At 34.8% G+C, this 17,303-nt stretch overlaps 1 protein-coding gene across 13 annotated transcripts in view; it reads left to right on the forward strand.

Annotated features, from left to right (window-relative positions):
- Positions 1–1,941: 1,941 nt before the first annotated feature.
- The window catches only part of LOC106868342 (protein Aster-B), a 261,093-nt gene continuing 245,731 nt past the window's right edge, over positions 1,942–17,303 (forward strand). For 6 of the 13 annotated variants that reach the window (XM_014913551.3, XM_089352770.1, XM_089352768.1 and 3 more), the window contains exons 1-2: positions 1,942–2,549; positions 11,530–11,610. In XM_014913551.3, coding sequence (XP_014769037.1) covers positions 2,266–2,549; positions 11,530–11,610 — 365 coding nt within the window. In that variant the 5' untranslated portion in view covers positions 1,942–2,265. Of the gene's footprint in view, positions 2,554–11,529; positions 11,611–17,303 lie in introns of all 13 variants that reach the window. The other 7 variants (XM_014913555.3, XM_089352774.1, XM_014913557.3 and 4 more) reach the window with 3 other exon arrangements.

A 17,303-nucleotide genomic window follows, 5' to 3' on the forward strand; every position in this document is an offset into this window, starting at 1 on the left:
CCTGGTTTCAGTAGAAAACAAGTAAAATATTTGGTCTGGATACAGCCAGTTTAAATGAAAGAGGGTTAATGAGATCTGTCTGACCCATGCAAGCATGGTAATATTTCCCCATGGCTGAGCATGTTTGCATGGAAGATTGGAAATGAATGATAATACTTGATAATATTTATAGAAAAAAAAAATTTCTAACATTATAGAAGGCTAGTTGGCATGAAGAAGTTAGCTTGCCATCATCATCTGATGATGGTTGCCGCATGAGTAAACAATGAAAGGACTGCTGCCGAAAGTAGTTTGATTGGGAAAGGAATAATGTCATTTTAGACCGTTTTCTCAACAAATGTAATTATCTATTTTGGACAGTGATTCTCATTTATAACTGATTTGAGACACAAGTATTCACACACACACACACACACACAGATTCATAAATGCATATCTATATACATATATCTTTTAAATATTAAATATTTATAAATTCCATCCTAGAATTATTGTTATTATATATATGTATATATATATATATATATATATATATATATATATATATATATATATATATATATATAAATATATATATACATACATACATACATACATATATATATATATATATATATATATATATATATATATATATATATATATATATATATATATATATATATATATATATATATATATATCATCATCATCGTTTAACGTCCGCTTTCCATGCTAGCATGGGTTGGACGATTTGACTGAGGACTGGTGAAACCAGATGGCTACACCAGGCTCCAATTTGATTTGGCAGAGTTTCTACAGCTGGATGCCCTTCCTAACGCCAACCACTCAGACAGTGTAGTGGGTGCTTTTACGTGTCACTTGCACGAAGGCCAGTCAGGCGGTACTGGCAACGCCCACGCTCAAAATGGTGCATTTCATGTGCCACCCGCACAAGAGCCAGTTCAGGGGCACTGGCAACGATCTCGCTCGAAAATCCCACGAAGGCCAGCCAGGTAGCACTGGCAACGGTCACGCTATATATATATATATATATATATATATATATATATATATATATATATATGTATGTATGTATATAAACAAGTAGGACAAAACCTTAAACCATGTGGATGAGAAGCAAACTTCTTAACTGGACACCATGCTTGCATCTATATATACACACCCACAAATGCTTAGACTTATACGTGTGTGTGTGTGTGTGTGTATGTGTGTGTGTGTGTGTGTGTTTGTGTGTGTGCGTGAGTGTGTGTAAATGTGTGTGAATGTGTGTGATGAGTACCTCATATTCCTCTCCATTTTCTTATTGCTATATATATATATATATATATATATATATATATATATATATATATAAATATATATACACACACACACACACACACACACACACCACCTGTCTATGTCTTTTGTTTTTTTTTGTGAATTCTCCCGTATATATATATATATATATATATATATATATATATATATATATATATATATATATATATATATATATATAAATATATATATATAATATATAGATAAATATATAAGCATGAATATATCTAATGTATCTATATTACACGGTGGTGCATCAGCATGGCCGCAGCTCTGAGCTGAAACTTTGAAATGAAATGAAATATATACATCTCTCTTTCTATGCATACATATATACATGTGTGTGTGTATATATATATATATATATATATATATATATATATATATATATATATATATATATATATATATATATATATATATATATATACACACACACATATATATATTATCGAATATAAATGTGTGTACACGTGTGTGTGTGTGTGGATATATTACTGTAATAGTTTCTTATATTTCTCACATTGGAATGGCTGACAACTTAATAATAGCAGCCGATTGTTCTCGACTCAAGCGCCATCTACTGACTGTCTTCGTCTCTAAGGGGAAGAAAGCATTGCATTTTCCTGAATAAGAAACTATGAACAAAATAGCATTTTCCCAGCTTTGGGATTCAGAAAGGAATATTTCCATTTTTGCATTCACATTTAAGTAATTTTTTTGAGATAATATTTCTCGGAAAGAAAAATCCTAACGTTGTAAAAAGGATAGTCTGCGTGAAGAAGTTAGCTAGCCATCATCATCAGATGATGGTCGCAGCATTAGTAAACATGAAAGAACTGCTACCGAAAGTAGTTTGAGAGGGAAAGGAATAACGTCATTTTAGACAGTTTTCTCACCAAAATTAATTACCTAATTTGGACGAGGTATTAAGTTTGAACCATGAATAAACAACACGCTCGAAGTTTACTGGAGTTGGGACACAGGGATGAAGATAATTTGGATTTAGCAGCCGACACTCCTGGAGTTTTACAACACCGTGAACATCACCAGTCATCTTCATCGATGTCCAGTACTCCTTATAATGCTGCTTTTTCAACTCCTAACCAAAGTTCTTCTCACGGAAGGGATTCGGGATTAATGGTTGATATTACACCCCCAAGAAGTCCGAAAATCGGACACAAAAACCAGGACCGGCGCCATTCCCCGAAACCTCTTCACAGACAGTAAGTATAGTCCATGTTTTTTTTCCCCCACTCTATTTATATATATATATACTTTTCCGTCTGTGATTATTCGTACATACTTTTTGTTTATGGAAATGAAGCATTACCTACGAAGCTAAGAAACTAAAGCTATCTATTTAAAAAAAAAAAAATTAAAAAAATAAAATAATGTCAGGTGATATCGAAGTAATTTCATAAATAAATCCGATCTAAGATGCTTTCTGTCTTTCTCTTCCTAATTATAATTGAGTTTTGACGAACGTTTAAAGCTCCGTGTCTAATTTAATTGGTTACCATATTCTTTGCTATTGCTATTATTGTATGTCTCTCATTTTTTTCTTCTTCTCTGTATAGGTACTTGGTGAAAATTATTTGCAGTCTTTCAAATCATTATACGTACACTGTTTATGTACACGCATGCATGTTATTTATACCTAAACAAAAAAAAAATAAAAACAAAAACACCTCTAATATACACACGAAAGAGAACTCATCGACACTCACTCACGTAATGTTTACATAGATGTTTACTCATGTGTGAGGGTCGCATCTAAGTGCGTATATATATGTGTGTGTGTGTGTGTATGTTTGAATGTATGTAATGATAATGTATGTTTCATATGTATATACTGTAGGCAATCTTGTAGTTGTATAATGCTTATATATATTATTTATGATATATATATGATATATATACTTATATATATTTATGATATATATATATATATATATATATATACTTTATTTATGATAACACACACACACACACACACATCTATATATATATGCATTTCTACGTAATGTGCGTGTGTGAGACACCATTTAACGTTCATATTCCATGTGGGCATGGGTCGGACGGTTTGACAGTATCCGACGAGCTCTTAGAGGACAGTGTTCAATTCACGATGTCTCCTCTGGCATTGTTTCTACAGTCGGATGCCCTTCCTATCGTCAACCACTTAATTGGTTGCTTGTTTCGTTACACCAGCGCTAAGGAAGTCGCCAAGTAAATTTGATGGAGTTACGTGGTGATCTCGACTGAGTGGAAGTATAATATTGAGGGGGTGACCTTGTGCCAGTTGTTGAAAGGCCAAAGTACGATAAAGGGACACGAACAGGTGTCTTGTTATGGAGGAGATTAATAGCTATCCCAGTGAGAAGGAGAAAGGATAGTGGAGATTATGCGTCAAAGTGTGGATAAAGAGAGAATAGATAGAGAATTTAAGATGGCTGGGTGATGGGTAGGGTTGTAAGAATGTGAAAGGAAAGTGACAAACGTTAGAGATGGGGATAGAAGTGAATGGTAAACATGGGTGGAAGTGTGGTCAGTGGTGAATCTCAGTTTGGCTGAAGTGGGAGGTGAAACAAAATAAGAGTAGCTCAGTGAGGAGGAGGTGGCAATACATAAAAAAGCAACAGTGACAGAAACGTAGGTCAGAAGTACATATGGGTAGATATAGTGACTAAAAAGGTAAGAGTACATCGATGGCAGATATGAGAGGCTGATCAGGCATTCAGTGAAACATAAAAGTGGTAAGGGACGATGTTGAGAATGCAGGATGAGTGACAAGGGAAGTGGCCCAAGCAGAGGGATAACTGATAGCACAAAAGTGGAGATGGAATATTCACAGTTCTGCTCTTATAGTAGCTGAGGAAATAGTTTGAAGGGATGGATGTTACAAAGATAAATTATGGGAAAGGTTTAACAGGTATAGATTGGTTGCAAGTGGTGAGGGTGCATAGATATAAATGATATGTTTTTAGGACCTCATTTTCTGATGAGACGAATGGGTCTTCTTGAGAATGGTGAATTGCCAATCATGTCAGTCCTTTGTCGTCTCATCTATGAGGCTCAACACCCTGAGCCTGGTCATCACTACTTTGTCCCATGTCTTCATGGGTCACCGTCTTCCGCAAGTTTCATTGACATTTAGCAATTGGCACTTCTTTATGCAACTGTTCTCGTCCATATATGTCACATGACCATACTGGTGCCGTCTTCTGTCTTGCACATTATGCTTCAAATTTCTTATGCCCAATTTCTCTCTCAACACATTTACACTTTATTGTACATGCACACTTACACTGTACATCCAGAGGAGCATGCTAGCTTAATTTTTTTCTAATCTTTGCGTATCCTCTGTATTCACAGCTCCTATTTCACTACCGTGTAGCATTGCTGTTTATACACAAACATCATACAATCTGTTTTTCTCACTGAGAGAGAGAGAGAGAGAGGTGGGGGGGAGTTTTTTTTTCTTAAAAGAGGTAAAACTTTTCTCTATCCTATTCTTATTCTAGCTACTATACTTTCAGAACATCTTTGTGCACTGCTAATTAGGTCATCTAGGTAATAGAAACTCTCTACTACCTCTAAGGATCCTCCTGGGCATTTGAGGAAATGTATTTCTTGTTCTTAGTGTTTATTGTTCCTGTGCATCTACTACAAACAGTCTACTTTCTGTTAATATTCTTGTATTTTGTGTGCCTATGTTTATATATATATGTCTACTCACAAGACATTAGGAAGGACATCCATCCATAGAAACCATGGCAACACAGATACTGGAGTATGATGCAGTCCTTTGGTTCCATCAGATCCTGTCAAACGATCCAACCCATCCCATGGAACATGAATGTTAAATGACGATTGTAACATATATATATATGTATTGTTTTGATGGTGTGAAACTGGCAGATGGTTTTTGTGACTGGCAACTGACAATAACTTAACCACTTGTGCCTGTGTAAACAAAATTACAGACACTCACTCAGAAATGCATGTAAATGTTACAGTTAATAATGTAATGGAGTGCAATATATTGTATGATCAACTGTAGGCTACAAAATTGAACCACTAAATTAGCCTGTTAAGGAGGGTTGCTAGAAACCCTGCTAGACAGATGTATCCAGCATTGGGGGAATTAAAAATTCAAGGTTAGCATCAGGCTTGCTATAAGAAGATCTCTGGGAGTAAGGTAAACCTTAGCTTTCAATTAAGTATTTTTTTTAGGAGAAAGGTACCCTTTATGCAAAAAAGGGTGTTGACTATTTTGGGTATTTTCAATGGCAGCTGACAATCATGCTGCTCCCACAGCCACAAGCCTATAACTTTATTGGCAGTAGATATGTCTTTGGATCTTAAAGATCATCTTCACCTTATTGGCATGATCCAAATTCTGACTAGAATTCTGACTGAGTTATGTGATGATGAAAATGCGGTGATGTGTATGTCATTACAGGCTGGAAGTATGTAGTTAATGACCCCTGCATTCTCTTGTAGATTTATTATATATATATTTATCATGATCAACATATATATCTATGAGTGTTTGTATACATGTCCTTGAGAAGACATGTCAAGCTAAGTGAAATCATGGTTATAACCTGTGCTGATGTGACATATAAAAGGCACCTGTGCCGGTAACACATAAAAGGAAACTGTACTGGTGACACATAAAAGAAACCTAGTACACTCTGTAAAGTGGTTGGCATTAGGAAAAGCATCCAGCTGTAGAAACCAAATCCAAATGGATAAATGGAACCATGTGCAGCTCTCCTGCTTACCAACTCCGGTCAATCTGTCAGGATGGAAAACAGACGTTAAATGATGATGATGTGTATATATTGTCATCATCACATTAATATCCATGCTCACAAGGGCTGGATAAAGTTTGTTAAGGCTCTGGCTGGATACTCTTTGTGTTGCCAACCATCACTTGTTTCCAAGTAAAGTAATATTTCCCCATGACCATGTGTGTTTTCATGGAAGATGGGAAACAAAGGATGCTGTTTGCTTGATATCACTTGTTTACAACTATGACACACTGCCAAGGCAAAAAGTCAGTAATGCACATACACATCTGCACAAACACATGTACACACACACATGCACACACACACACGTGCACACACACACACACACACACACATACACACACACACACACACACACACACACACACCAACAAACATATATGTGCTTTCAAATATGACCGTATTCTATGCCCCACTTCTAAGAAGTGCCTTATATTTCAGCCACTCCACTGCCTGCTGGGCTATCTTGACTTCCTCTCTGTTCTCTCTGCATTGCTTGCACCAGACACTTTGATGTACCCTGAACCAGTGTGCTGTGTCACTGAGTTCCTCCCTGACAAAACTAAATGGAAGCTTGAGCTGTTGCTCCTTCTGTACAGCCCAATACTTAGTGAGTTATGTGACAACTCTAGCCATCTCTGAGAATGGTTGTTCACCTTACACTCCAAGCCCTAAACTATCATCATAGATGAGCAAAAGGAGGACCCCTGTTGGTAAACCCAAGCTTTTAATCTTTCTGGTAATCTAGACTTATCTATAGCTCTTGACTTGTTCTGGTTGCCTTGATGGAATCAGTGTTCTTCGGACTGAAGTTGAAAGCCTTCTCAAAATTCTTCACTGTTTTTCTCTTTTCATGTGTGTATGCATGACAAACAGGACCTGGCCTTCTACCTTGTATCAGTTCTTGTTGGTGAAAGTTTGAAACTTATTTACATCCATGCCACAAGCTTCTCTACTAGTAGATTCATTTGGCTCCCTGCACTTTTGTTGTCACTGTGAGATCATCCATGGAGGCTCTTATGTATGGTTACTTTATTGCTGTCTTGCTGAAAGATCCCCAGTATCTTCTCTGTTGACTTTTCCAGCATGTTCATTGTCAGTGCAAAAGACACCAAGATGGTACACCTGGTGTTAATTCTCACTTTTAGGGCTCTCTAAAGCTGATGGATTAGCTTTGGATAGATATTGTGTAAACTTTGCAAGGGACTCCACTCTTATTTTTCACCCTTTTTCCTCTATCCTTTGCTTCTTTCAGGCAAAGCTCCTCCAAATTGAATTCCTGTAATTGGTCTCTTTTAATGTCACTTTCACTTCTTGTGAGGTGCTTGTTGATGGTGTCTCTGGAACAGTCAAGTGGCTGATCCTTATCTGACCAAGAAGCTGTTTTGATATCTATTGGGGCTATCCAGAAATGAAATGTCGTTGGAGACTTGGCCTCCTCTATCCGAAATTGCTCAGTTGTGAGTTTCACTATGATGGTGGCCAGTTTTCAGCCAGTGGTCCACATCTCCCCTGGCAGTTCTTTCCAATATTTGATCAACATCATCATCAAATATCTTTGGGGAATGGGATCACTGGGTACTAGGATGGGTCAGTAGACTGTAGCCAACCGGTGGATCAAACAGCAGACATTTAGCGGCAACTGGAGGCTCTGGGCATTATTGTTTGCCTTCAGGCTTGACTTCTCCTCTGTCTCACCGGATGCTTCTGTTGAGTTTTGCTGTTACTTTTACTGTCTCACATCGCATCTTTGTATGTGTGTGTGTGTACATATATATATATATATATATAGTTGAAATTTATAGAAAAACAAAAGATGAAGACAGGTGTATGAGCAACAAGCAAGTGTATTAGTTTCATGCCCTGGAAAAATGAAAAAGTCGACCCTCTGCTCTTCAACAGAAAAGAATAAGAGAACATAATGAGAGAGAATGAAAAAAACTTGTAGATTTCAATGGTCCAACATGTATGTATGTGTGTATGCACACACACACACACACACACCAAATAAAAAAAATGTGCAAGACATGTTGTATGTCATGACAGCACCCTTACAACTACATCCACAATATATATATATATATATATATATATATATATATATATATATACATACATATATATATACATATACATATATGTGTTGTGTGTGTGTGTGGTATGCTTCCCAGTCTCCACTTTCCAATTTTAACCTTTTTGTTATCATGAAAGCGTATTTATGTGGCCCTGATTTACTAGAAATAGAGACCAGAACTCTCTTGAGTGACATCCTATCGCCTCAAAATGTGGAAACATTCTAGATGTACAATACTAAAGAAAAAGACAGGATGGTCATAGTTGGAAAGCTTTTGATCTTAGACTTACTCAGGAATAACCTGGAGTTGGACTGTAACAACTCTCTCTTTCTCTTGTTTGCTTAAATGAATGAATGGATTATAGGTGTTGCAACAGTCTATTACGGGTGACGTTTTAAAGAAGACTAACTTTTCTGTTTTGTCTTTAACACTTTGCACTAAAGAAGAAAATATTTTTTCTAACAACATGCTGCCTGAAAGTCATAAGAAGAATAAACGTTCCAGAATCAATGAAAATATCTATCAGTAATATACTAGGACGATTCAGTCAACTGTATTGCTACTTAATTATAGAAAAAATTTGGCTTTTTGCTTACTCAGCAGGAATTGTATGTAAGAAGTCAGTAATATTTGTCTTTTACTTTGATTACTTGTAATTCTGCTGTTGGTTTGAACTTACAATGGCTTTAGCCTTTCTGTTGTATCCACTACACTCAAAAATGTTTGAGAAGGACAAAACAAATGTTTTTTTCTATATGGTGTATTTAAAATAGAACAACCCAAGTTTGAGCTTAGCGTTTCATTTCAATCCTGATGCAAAACCATATGCTAATTTTTTTATTTCTTTGTTAGTTGGTTCTTATGTTTAAAAAAATTTTTTTGATTATTTTTTGCTTGTTCCAACCATTATGGTTTCGGTCATGGAACAGTACTTCTATAAAGAGATATATTTACCAAATATTGGTAAATCTATTGTTAGAGAAATTTTATATTTAAACTAGATAAGATTATTATTGATTTATACTTAAAGCATCTTTGTAAATGTGTTCCACACTTTTTAGCAATCTTTATAAAGATGGCCTCAAACTCGAGTTGTAATACAGCTGATTTTATCTTTCTGCTAACATAGAAGAAAGATGGGTGTATTGGTGGGATTGGTGGAGGTCACAGCAAAGTTCAGAGGTGTAAAAGACATTATAGTAATGGTAGATGAAACTGCATGCATGTAAGCTAGTGGTTGTAGTGTGTAGGTGAATGACTCTTTGCAAGTCAGCTGGATAACCTTGTTTTGAATGAAGTCTAGGATGTTTCATCATCGTCGTTCATCACCGTTGTTTGTGTATGTACATATGTGTATGTATATGTTGTGGCAGATGCCCCCAAGTGAGAAGTGGGCTGTTCCACTACTGATAAATAGTGGACAGACACAGCAAGCAGTGCCAGTTGGTGAAGTACACTGTACGGGCCAGTGACGCAGACAATGAAGATACGCCGTTATAATGCAGGACATACCACTATGTGGTATGTGTGTGCGTGTGTGTGTGTGTGTGTGCAGCAGCAGCATCATCCTAGATATGAGAATGATATTTTAATATGGGTCACATTTATGCACTGCAGAGAGTCAGCAACTGAATTATTTTATGCCTCTGAAGAAGAGCATAGCTTTTGGGATGCAGTTTGGCTCTGTTATACATCTATAGCCACCACGAAAAAGATCAGACATTGTGAAGCCCAACAATTGTAGTAAATTTATGACTTTTATTTGTGTGTTATTAATGTGTAGGAAAGGTGTAGTGTTACCAGATTGCTTCTTTGTTAGATTGTAATGATTATGATTATATCTTGGTGCTGGTAAAGGAGACCAGGACATCATGTCTCCAGTGCAGTGTGTATAATGCGCATATCTTTGATTGTGTGACATTCTGTGTGGCAAGTATGATCATAGCATGAAAGATTTTGATTGTATATAGTTGTGGGTGTATACATTGTAGCTGTCAGGATTCTGATGTGCTTGTATTTTCTGTAGTTCCATTATGTAAGTAAGTATTGATAATTTGAGTGTTATTTCTTATTTGATAATTTTGAAAATATATTAAATGCTAAGTGCTGGTGTCAGCACTTAGCTGGTGTCAGCAAAAGCATCAGTGGTGGTGCCATATAAAAAGCACCCAGTACACTCTGCTAGCATGGAAAACAGACGTTAAATGATGATGATGATGATGATGATGATGATAATGGTGATGATATAAATTTCTCCTTTTCAAAAAGATGGAGTTATTTAATATACATTGTCTCTTAGGGTTGAAGTTTTTATGTTGTATATGTATTATTTTTAAGTGATTTTCTATTAGGTGTATATGTTATTCTTATTGCTGATATTGACCTTTGGACATACTTGGGCTTATTTCTTTAACTGATATTGTTTTGATTGCTTCTGTTAACCTGATTAAAGGTATTCCAGCCCAAACCACTCCAGCTTTTTTAGGCATAGTGTACCCTGGACTACATAATGCAATGTGTTCTTGCCTTCTTAAGCTGATAAATTGTTTTTTGAGGTAGTTGTGGTTGCTATTTCCAGCAAGTTGAGTGATGTCATTAAGATTTCTTCATTATTCCTATAGAGCTTTATTGTTTTCCTCTGTATTGTTTAATGTATCTATCTGTGTTTATTTATTTAATAAATGGTTCTTTGCAAGTTGGTTACAAGTTTCATTTTTTTTTTGGTCTGACTATCAGTTTTCTATTGATGGTGATGATTTTATTTGATTATTATAGTAATTTTGTTTTGTTCTGTTCACTATTTACCAGAGTAGATTTATATTTTGTTGACAGAAATTATGTTCTAGTTTGGTAAAGTTTTGTTTATTTGGCTTTGTTATAGTATGGTCAGGTTTATATAACTGTTTAAGTATAAGATTTTGAAGAATTATAAAACATTTGTTTGTGTCTAGAACCAGTCAACTCTGATTACTGTTCTGATTAGGCAGAACTGTGATCAGAAGCTATTCAGCTATGACCTTTCCATATTTCTAGGGTTACATAAAACCACATTATCTAATATGCCCTTTTCCTTAATTGATAGTAGGGTGTAATTTGAGGGAGATTTGGCTGCTATTTCTACCAACGCAAGAGCCTGTGCAAAAACTCTCTTGTTTGTCTGGTTTTTGTCATGCATCTTCAGTTCAGCCCTGACTAAACAGATCTATGATTAGTGGTCCTTGAGTCATAACCATCCTGTCTTATTTTCAGGTGTAGTGTACTGTGTTATCCTATGTATCCTCCCATTATTATTTTTTTTTTTTAAATAGTAAAGAATTAAAATTTGAGAGAAATTTGACAGCTATGTCTAACAGGTTGAGTGACCGTATAGAAGCCTCTCTTCTCATTAGGTGAGTGTTCTTGTATATATATTCGCAGCTATGTTCATTTTAGTGAGAATTTACCACTTCAAATGAATTTTCTGCTTGCATTGATGATCTAGGATGTTTCTGTAGGGATATTTGTTTTTATATGCGTACTTGTGTGGGAACATTATATGTTTTTAAAATTTGTTTTTGTACTGTTTATGTTTACTGTATATGTGCAAACAAAGCATGCTGAATTGCTACTCTATAGTTATAAATTTACTCACTTGTCTATCTGAATTTTAATGTGAGTTGAAAACTACTATAACAAGTTTTTCAGTATGCAACTTGGAAATTTTTTGCTGCTTCTAAGGTTTCTTGAAAGATAAGTATGCCCTGTTGCCATGAAGAAATTTAGAAAGAAAAATATTTTATTGTAGCTATTTCTTTTTATTATTTATTTGATTCATTTCTAATCTCCACTCAGTTATGGATGTGACAAATCTGGTACATGTTTTAAAAATTTCCAATATTTCTATCTTTGAATTGTTCTTGAACATTTTATAATCATATATCTAATGAAATACTTAATTACTTTTAGAAATAATGAAGAATTTGGTGGGATTTTGTAAAATAATTAACTTTGCTATTATCCAATTGCTGTTTTTCAAATATAACTTGATATAAATGTTGATTAAAAGTTTAAATTTAAATGCAAACACTTTAAAATGGACAGTTTCGTATCAGAACCAGGAGCAGTCTCAGACGAGTCTCAGGAGAATTTTAAACCAAAATTTTGTTTCATCACTTTTCATTACTCAACCATACTATCCTAAGATTCCTTGCAACATTTTATCATTCTCATCTCTTAGGTCAACCTTAATTAGATAATTAATTCTTTGACCTATTTCTACATTGGCCATCAGTGACAGTATTCATTCTGATTATATACATAAAATATCATTGGCATATGGTGATTGCTGTCGCAGTGTGTGCTATCCCGCTGATCCTACTATTCTGGTATATGTATAAACATACAAACATTAGGCTATTTCTATATATATAATACTGCTTCAAGCTGATTTAATCTTTGGTTTTGGGATGTATATTATTAGATTTGAACACTAATTATAACCAGATTATATCATGTCACTGCAGTAACAAAATATGTATAAAATTTAACATCTCTGATCTTGTGTGACATTTATGTAACACACATATGATGTAATACACCCTTAACATGTGTGTGTGTGTGTGTGTGTGTATGACTGAATGCCCATCAATCATTTTAATTCAAATTCAATTCAACTACACATTTATATCTCTAATTGAGTTAATACTGGTCATATTATTTATTTATTTATCTTCAATATACTTTTAATTTGTATATCAGTTCTGATACATGCATTAGATATCTTTTCTTGAAATTCATTTTTGCGTGTTGAATAAGAAAGAAGCCCTTCTTTTGTGAACTAGAGTTAAATTTTGAAAGTTTCTTGCTGTTAGTATGAACTTTAGTATATTTACATTGACTCCATAGCAAGGACTTCTATAAGACAAATGAGCTACTGCACAATCGCTTGATTTACTAGAAATAACAGCCACATATCCCCCAATTCACAGCCTACACATACACATTCATCTACACACGTCTTAAAAAAAGAGGCATAGATGTAGTAGACAATATAGTTTTAGACATATTGTCTGATATCAATACATGATGGCCATTACCGGAAAATGTTTGATCATAGACCTGCTTAATCACAGGGCTGTCCTGGGACTGAAAAAGATACATTGGATAATATGATCCTTGTTATATAAAATGAAAAATATGGTTAAGGATGGATTATCTTGGGGTTGTTAAATCATGGCTGAGTAGAGCTGAAAACAACTTCAGATAATATCACTTAACATCAAAGATAAAAAAGAACCCTGTTATTTTTACTCTTGTTACTGCATTGATGAATAGCTTGAAGCCGTGTATTATATCACTTTTCATTAATCATTGATGTTCTTAATTCATAGCTTTCATTACTGAATTTATACTATTGAGATGTCAATTTTTGCGAAGGACTGAGAGAGCAATAATGAGAGAAATGTGTGGGATGAAGCTGTTTGATAAGAGGAGAACTGAGGATTTGATGATGGGAATGCTGGTGTTGGAGGAATCAGTGGAATGGTTGGCAAGGGCGAATGGAGTGAGGTGGTATGGGTATGTGTAGAGGAGGGATGAAGAGGAAGGTGATTTCGTTTGAGGTAAATGAAGCACGAAAGCGAGGTAACTGAGGAAAAGGTGGAGGGGACAGGTAGAGGAGGAGATTGGGAGGGTTGGTTTGAAAAAGGAGGACACCAAAAACTGGGCGAGATGGTGAGATGGTGTGAGGGTGATTGCTTTGGCACTGAGGTAGACTCGGCCACCCCCCTTAACGGGGACAAAACCTGGATTTAAAACACTGGATGCTGATGATGATGATGATGATGATGATGAAGATGATGATGATGATGATGATCATCATCATCATCATCATCTTGTAGCTTGGTTAGTGAAACATATTACTGTAATAAATTAGTTATTGTTATGATTCTCAATACTGAAGTTTTATTTTTGATTCTCTACACTTCTGAATAGTATGACATCATGTTAAGATCTAAAAGTTTGAACATATTATTACTATTTTTCACTGTCAAGATTGTAAGAATTTAGCGACTCCTACTGCTTGACAGTAACATGTAATTAGTCACTTGTATTAAAAAAACAAAAAACAAGAAATATACAATTAAAATTGAAAAAATGACAGTTACTAAGGTGATAAAATCACTATTCATAAGGTACTATTTATTCTTGGCTTATTAACTGGCTTAAACAGTAGTTTGAAAATTATTTGGTGATTCAAAATGGTGACCTGCTAAATAACTTTGTCCATCTTTACAAAAAAAAAAAAAAAAAAAGCAAAATTTAAAACTATTCTTGTCTGTGACATTAGAAGCAAACAAATTAGTAATGATTTCTTTCCACTTTAAATGTATACCAGCAAATGACATTTTATTTTGAAATGCAATTATATTCTAATATTGATTAATTTCCTGATGATGGTTCTACTTATATATCATTCAATCCAAACATTGTCATAAGCACTGAGGTGTAATTTTAGGCAAGTTACTGTTTTTGACATTACCAGTAATAAATTCAATTCTTAACCTTGTGGTTAACTGTTTGACTTCTATGGCTTGATGCCCATCCTATTTCCAAGCAAGGAAATATTTCCCATGGTCAAACATGATTTTCATGGAGAACTGGAAACAAACAACATTACATGTATGATGGAGATGCTTGGTTACAGCCATCACATGATGTTAAGAATACAAATATGCATACACACACATTCATCAACACACACATAAACATATGATGGCTTCTTTCAGTTTCCATTTATCGAATCCATTTACAAAGCTTTAGTTGGGCTAGGGCTATATTAGATAACACTTGCCTAACTAGGAATGAACCTGAAATGACATTACTGGGAAGCAAGCTTCTTAATCACATAGCTACACCTGCACCTATCTAATAATACAAATTGCATTCCAAAGATGCAGAATGGTCTGGATTTGTAGAAAAATTCAGCTCACACAAGCACAAAAAGAAACTACAGTAATGTTGTGATTGTACAAGGTGATCAGATGAAATGTAGACATATACAGTGTGTGACAGAAAGGTTGCCTGATTTCAAAGGTTAATAAAAAACAAACACATGAAGACACAACAGGCCATGGTGGGTACTACCTGAAACAGAAAAAAAAGAAAAACATGGCATTTAATGAACTTCGTAGAAATACAAAGATTTTTCATGCATCTTCATGTGTTTGTTTTTTGTTGACCTTTGAAATGGGGCAACCTTTCTGCTGTACCCTGGATTTATTCAAATAGCATCTTGATACAAAATGATACATTGAATTTAAATATGCTCAAATAAAGCCCAGATTAAGATGATATATTTAATTTTCAATATATCCACCCTCGGTGGAAACTGCCTATTGGAGTCTGGGAACAACTTGGGAGCAAGTGGCACGAACAGTTTCTTTGGAGATTTCATTCCAGCATTTTCGCAAATAATGTTTAAGAGCTCTGAGACTCATGTGAGAATTAGCACAGGCTTTGATTTCAAGGATAGACCATATGCCAAAGTCCATCAGATTCAGGTCAGGTGAAGAGGGGTGGGGGTAGAGCTCTTTTGACCAGAATGCCTTGAAATTCTCTTGACACCATTCTTGGACTTTTTTTTAGCCATATGAGATGTTGTGCCAGCTTGTTGGAGGGTCACACCTTTGTCCCCCATTGTTGCAATAATCTAAGGGACTACTTTATCTTTTAACATGTCCAAATAAACGCTGGTTGACTTTTACACCCTCTTCAATGAAGATTAGTGGGGTTTTCATGCCATTTGAGGTCGTGGTCTTTTTTTCTTTGCGGCTTGAGACAAAAGATATGCTTTTGATACCTTGTATGGGAATAATTGAAGATCATTTTTTTCAATAAATTATAAATAGCTCCATAGCTTGTACCAGCTTCTGAAGCGAGTTTTCTGATGCTTCATTGCTTCATTTTGGATTACGCCTGATCTTTCCTTTGGTGTTTTTGATGAGTTTTTGAGTTCTCACTGGTTGAGGTGGAGTAGTTCTCACTCTTGGTAAGCAAGAACTGGTTTCTTTTATTCATTTGATTACTTTATAGACTCTTGATCTGCTGACATTGGGTTTCAAAATCTTGAAAACCCTGCTAGGAGTTTTCCTTTTCTTGAATAGCCCTTCAATTGCTTTATTTATTCTATTCATATCAGCTTAAATACTAGCTTCAAGTATATTAAATTTCAAGTAGAAATTAGTTAAAAATATTAAATTTCTGAAATAAGAAAACAAATTAAATTTAAATTTAAGTAAAACAAATGTCTACACTAAGGTTGATCATCCTGTATTTTTATGTGATGTGTCACTTACTAGATTTTCAGTAATTTCCATAATTTAAGTTTGGTAACACAAAATTTTGCTGATCTACAGTATTTCAATTGTCTTGTCAGTGTTTGTAGTATTTATTTGTAAGTATTATTTTGAAACAGATGTTATAAGAGGAATGATAAATTTTCTTATAAAAGTATTTTATGCCAGATGACACTTTCAGTTGGAAAAATAATGTTGTTTCCTTTTAAGAGTATTAAATTTTCAGATGTTTCATGTTGGAGTTTTAATCAATTTCTGTAGAAGTTGTGCAAATTTTAAACTTTCCAGCATGTTTTAAAAAATTCTATGAACTGCAGTAATAAAATGTAAGGTAATAAGATGCTATACTTCAAATGCAAATTAAAAATTTTTTTTTAAGCATTAGCTGTTTAAATATTAAGTATTTTACAGTTTAAATGACAATTTAACCAGTCAATGAGATACTAATAAATTAAGTCATTTGAATGTTTTGGTTATAGCTACAGTGTACCTGAAGCTACAACTTTACCAATTTGTTCCATGTCTTCCTGGGTCCCTCTCCTGCAAGCTTCATTCTCATTGAGTGATCAGCACTCTTTACACAGCTGCTCTCATCCGTATGCATCACAAATATACATATATTTGCACCTTTCATAGGTGCAGGAGCAGCTGTGTGGTAAGTAGCTTGCTTACCAACCACATGGTTCCGGGTTCTGTCCCACTGCGTGGCACCTTGGGCAAGTGTCTTCTACTACAGCCTCAGGCCA

The sequence above is a fragment of the Octopus bimaculoides genome, chromosome 5 (genome assembly GCF_046866305.1).
Source record: "Octopus bimaculoides isolate indiv1 chromosome 5, ASM4686630v1, whole genome shotgun sequence".
In the NCBI taxonomy this organism is placed as follows: Eukaryota; Metazoa; Mollusca; class Cephalopoda; order Octopoda; family Octopodidae; genus Octopus; species Octopus bimaculoides.